General features: G+C 34.7%; 1 protein-coding gene across 6 annotated transcripts in view; it reads right to left on the bottom strand.

Annotated features, from left to right (window-relative positions):
* Positions 1-5,546, bottom strand: part of MECOM (MDS1 and EVI1 complex locus) — a 640,330-nt gene that overhangs the window by 40,473 nt on the left and 594,311 nt on the right. For all 6 annotated transcript variants that reach the window (XM_011994345.1, XM_011994346.1, XM_011994348.1 and 3 more), the window contains one exon: positions 2,728-2,944. In XM_011994345.1, coding sequence (XP_011849735.1) covers positions 2,728-2,944 — 217 coding nt within the window. The remainder of the gene's footprint in view (positions 1-2,727; positions 2,945-5,546) is intronic.

Here is a 5,546-nt window from a genome sequence, read left to right as displayed (position 1 = left end):
GGTGGTGATATCTCTGTGAACAACAGGTACTAGGAGAGTACAGGTATGTGGAGTCATAAGAAAGCCCCTACCTTTATCTACAATATGTAATCCTCTGTTTGTTACAGAGTGGAATGTTAATAAAAGAGTTAAGACAGAGATACCAACAACTGTCGTTAACATTGAAATGAGTCAGGGACATCCTCCAAAATCACTGTACAGATTGCAGTTCTCACTGTCCGTCCCCAGCAACCCATAAAGGCAAGCCATTGTATGATATATATGCCACTACACTATATATCAAATCATAAACCCTGAAATCTAGTGGCAAAAGATTGGCCTATATGTTGAGTTTTATTCCTCCCCCTAATTCCAAGGATATGGCTTAATTTTAAGAGTATATTGTAAGTATATGGCATGTAGGGGTAAAAAGATAACAAAGCAAAATGAATTTGCCCTTCTTTGCTTCTCCTAATCGAGCAGAAACTCCATGTTGTACCATAGTATTATTAGCTTCCAGCTAATCAGTAATAAAAAGCACAAAAAAAGCAAGTCACTTTCACAAAAGTAAATGTGCATTCCTTTCATAAACATAGAAGCAATCCAGTCAGTGAGACTTCTCTGCTTTTCATGGAATTTTATCTCAATCTATAGAGCCTTGATCAGCCTTTTGAGTTCTTTTCAGCTCTTTTCATCTTTTGCACATCATCCTTTGTTTCTTTCTTGCTCCTATTTTTTTGTTTGCATTCTTTTCTCAAGATTTTACATACAGGATAGACAGCAGCAGAATAGATCATGACCAGAAAGTAATTTTCATCATTTAAAGTATAAAGTGACAACGCAGCATTCAATAAAGTAAAAAATATTCAGAAAATAAAGGTTCTGAATGTGGCTAGATTATATAATTTATAACCAAAAATACCAGTTGGATGATTAGTATCCAATTGCATAGTGACGTGTTTTATCCATATGGCTGGGCTGCCAAAATATAAATGTTGAGAATTCACGCAATGCCAGATAATTAGATTTCCTTATTGTTTTCTACTAAATGTTTGACTGAATTAACTAAACTAACAGTTGGTTTCAGCATTAGATAGAGTTGACTCAGGCTTAATCTTACAGCAAGGCAGATTAAGAGGCTTTCTCCACCCAAGAAGTATTGCTGTATACTCTTAGTAGGAAGTAAGAAATACATTTTAGTGTTTAGTTTGTCAATTTTTGCTTTATAATGCCATTCATTATTTTTTTACAATACAACTGAAGGAAATCAACTTTATTTCTGACACCAGAGATATTACTTTACAGAATAAATATTTTCCTACTCATTTGTGTTTATCAGCTTCATTTTTTTTTAATTTGGGCACAATTATATTAAGGGGACATGCTTTTTTTTTATTACAAATCCACACTTTGCTAAACATATATAATTGATTTATTCTCTATGAAGATCTATATGAAGTGGCAGAAGTGAGTTTAAAAGGTTCTGGGAAAGCCCTCTTATTCCATAAAATGTTTACTCTCTAATAACTAAATTAGTCCTAAATTTTCAAAGCTAGATACTTATTCTTTCTATTCAATCTTCTCAACAGAAAGGATTATGCGTAATGCCTTTTAGTCATTTATGCCTTAAAGTGAACAACTACTAGATGAAATCCTTTCCTAAAAGAGGTATAACCAAGAGAAGAGGATGTAGGTCAACACGTGAGGTGAAAATGAGAGGAATAAAAGGATTCAGGAAAGAAGGAAAGGAATCAAAAGGGTAAACTGAAGGTGAATTGTCAAAGACAAAGTCTGAGTAATTCCCATTCTTGAGTAAGGCCATTTGATGTACTACCATTCCCATTTAAATATAATGTGATGTGCATTTAAAATTCTGATTACAGGTTTCAAGGACAATTTCCAGATTTAAAAGCAAAGTAAATGAATACAATTATTAAAATTATTTGTGGACCAAGGCAAAAATCATTAGGTAGAAACAAACAAAAAGATCCATTAACTGTTCTAAACTGTTCTGATCTTAAAGACCATTCTGTAGTACAATTAGTATATACTTTTCAAAAAGTAGGTTCTAGTGTTGTTATCAGCAATTTTAAAAAGTTATAGAATAAAATTCAAAAGGCTATAACAAGTTAATATGTCACTGAAATATGATTTTCATTGTGTTAAAAATAAGTGTTAAAGAATTACCTCATTTACATAATTATGTTTCTCTTTTACCTTTTAGGAAATTCAACACTTTGGGAAATCAAACAAGTTTCTCTTATTCTTTTATATATATGCAATTTAGATAAATTGTTGAAATTAAATCTATGAATTACTGCTCTATCGAAAGATCATTTACCTGTCATTAAGTGAATGCCAGATCTAGTCCTTTCAAAAACTGTCTGAATGTTTCTAGGGGCAGCTTTATTGTTTCTTGACATATGATTACTTTAATTTGTTCCAGCACTCTTTATACTTACTCTAAATCGTAATTTACTATAAAGTTAAGCCTTCAGTTTTTAATAACACTATTTAATAATAATATAACATTATTTTTCATGTGACATCAAAATAACTAATTCCAATTTCACTGTAAATATTTGACAGATGAGAATATCCAGGCAAATATGATTTCTGAACATGTCACGAGTGCATTTGTCCAGCTCTTTGGAGTTCCAAATTTTCCATCTGCACAAACCCTCAAAATTCAGCATAACATTGCAGAATAAATACACAAGTTTTGAGGTACAAGATGCCATTTCTAACCTTTGCAAATCAGGAAAAACTTGGTCACATTCCTTACACTCCTGGATCGTGTGTATCTCTTGGAGATCATTCTCACTTTCGAGTTTTTGCTGAAAGTCCTCTTCAACCATTGAAAATGCTGAGTGAGGAGTACTGCACGGAAACTTTTGGTGATCTGCTAGGTCAGCCTTAGATTCAAAGAGCTGGTCACAGTCTTCACAGCGATATTGCCGTTCTTCTGTGAAAACAATTCAAGTGTTACTAGGATTGGGGGGTCAGGAGTTGCCATCACAAACGAGCCAATCTTACCAAATTTTATGAGATGTAAGAGGTATTATTTGATTGTCATTTCTATCATGTCAATTTTAATATGGATTAGAAATATCATATGTAAAGAACCCGGAAGAGAGACTGGAACAATAACATAAGCAATGGCTGTGACTAGAGTATATCCTCCTGATCAGTAAAACTTTATGACTAAACCTTTTCAGGTTCAGAGAATACTAAAAATAATAAATACGACTTACTGAGTGTCATATATTTTCTCAACCCTGTATGTGGATTACTGACATTCCTTAAAACCTGATAATGAGGAATTATAGGTCAGATTTTTATCCTAGTTTTCAGATGAGGATTTCAGGTTCATAGAAGTTAAATGTAAACAGTCAGGGAGTATAGAGCTATGTGGTTGTGTAAGGTTTTGAAACCATTTCTATTTCATACACTTCTTATTATGCCAGTGCCAGGTTATCTGGAAAGAACATGGGACACAGAGTCTGTATCTGACCCATGCTTAAGCCTGGTTAATGTCAGCAAACTTGGAAATGGTTTAACATTCATCATCACTAAAAATGGGACACAGGATGTTTTTAGTACCCTTCTAGGCTAATTTATGTTACCCCAGGGTCAGTGCAAATTGGCATAGCTTTGTTAAATAGCAAACATATCATTAATTTGCACTTTAAATTAATAAGATAAATAAATGGTAGTAGTGGGGTGTAGAGACAACAAGGTTATAAAATGTCAGGTAGTGATGGTATTGTTTCTATTTTTGTCTTTTGAATAGCTTTCAGCCCACTCATAAAGCCACACTCTGCACAGATCACACAGGTACAATCACAGAAGTCTTGAAAACAGCTCACACTGATAAAAAATACCCACGACAAACAATATGACACATAATCCCTCTTTTATAGACCTATGGCCAAGGAAGATGTTACTCTTCAATTGTTCATTGACTGAATGTTTTTGGGGGAATACTTTAGTCACCTACCAAATGTTAGGCATTTTTCTAGGGAATGAATATATAAGAAATTTAAGGGGATATACATATGAACAAAGAGACTGTGATATATTTTATGGCAGATGAAAGCATAGGGCTTAAAGGAGCCTAGAGAAATAGGACTAATCCATCAAATCTGGGGAAAGGAGGTTCAGAAAAGGTTCTGTAATGAGTAAGAATCAGCCAGGTGAAGTGGAAGGAGGGGGCACATTTCAGGAAATGGGAACAGCATGAACAGACCAGTGATGGAGGCAAAAAAGATGGCACATCCACAGAAAGGTAGGGCTGTAGTGAGATATGGTAGGTTCACAGAGCACACGAAAGGGAGGAGTGCAAAATGAAGTTGGAGTGGGTGCAGCTCACCAGGGGCTTTGTAAATCTATGCTAAGAAGGAAAACAGCCACTGAAAGTCGGAAAGCAGGGATATATTCAGACTTGGTTTTTAGAAGAATTTTCCCCAGTTGCAGCAAGAGAAGTCAAGCAGAGAGACCAATTGAGACACTGCTGCAGAAATCCACATAAGATGCTGGTTTAGTTTAAACTAAACCAGTAACAGTGGTAACAGAGAGGTAAAGAAATTACCATATGGATTCAACAGTTTCTCTTTGGATTTAGAGGGTCGAGAGAGAGAGGTGTTTTAAGATTCAACAGTTTGTCTTTGGATTTAGAGGGTCGAGAGAGGGAGGTGTTCTAAAAAACTCAACTTGGCTCTAAAGACAGGATTCTCAATGACATTAGCTAGTTAATAGAAACATTTCCTAGAGTTTGTAATACTATTCATATGTTTAAGATCTATATTTAGGACCTCAGCCAAGAGTCTGAACACAAACAGAATCTCCAGGCTACATAATGCATGGAAAGCCTAGGTATCAGAGACAGCAACGATCTTGGGTTGAATCCTGACTCCACCACTTACTAGCCATGCATTCTTGGACAATTCACTCAGCCTAATTAGCTCAGTTTCCCTATATGTAAAATGGATATAATTTCTTTCCCACAGGTTCTATGCATAAAAGAGTAAATGAGACAATATAGAGAGAATATATAATATCTATCATACAGTAGGTGTGCAATGCATGTGTTTTATTTTCTTTCCTAGGAAGAGCTGAATCCTAGAAGTATAAAATACAAATCATCATTTAAATATTATAAGAAATATATGTAACATATGTAGTGTATGTATGGATATAAACATGATACATTGAAAACAAGAAGCAACTGATGGGTTCAAGAGTGTTGTAAAGGAAAGTAATTTATGAATGGCAGCCCTAAAAGAATAGTCGCTTCTATTTAGACTTTTGGAGTATTAACCTAATCATTAATATTAAAAAAAACAATTGTTTGAAAACCTTTTTTAGGTCTAACATTTACAGATGAAATATTCATTGCACCAGAGAAAGCCCAGATTGCAGTTCTTTATCATCTAAGAACTCCTTGCTGCCAAAAAGCCCTTTCCCATTGGGCCAGCCACCCCCTTCAGGCTCAAACTCTACCAGGCTAATTGGGAACTCTAGGTTTCTAAAGCTATTTGCATGTCAGAGTTGCTAAGAGGAAAATG

Source organism: Mandrillus leucophaeus, unplaced genomic scaffold (assembly GCF_000951045.1).
Source record: "Mandrillus leucophaeus isolate KB7577 unplaced genomic scaffold, Mleu.le_1.0 Scaffold452, whole genome shotgun sequence".
NCBI lineage: Eukaryota > Metazoa > Chordata > Mammalia > Primates > Cercopithecidae > Mandrillus > Mandrillus leucophaeus.
This window is presented reverse-complemented; position numbering and strand designations above follow the sequence as displayed.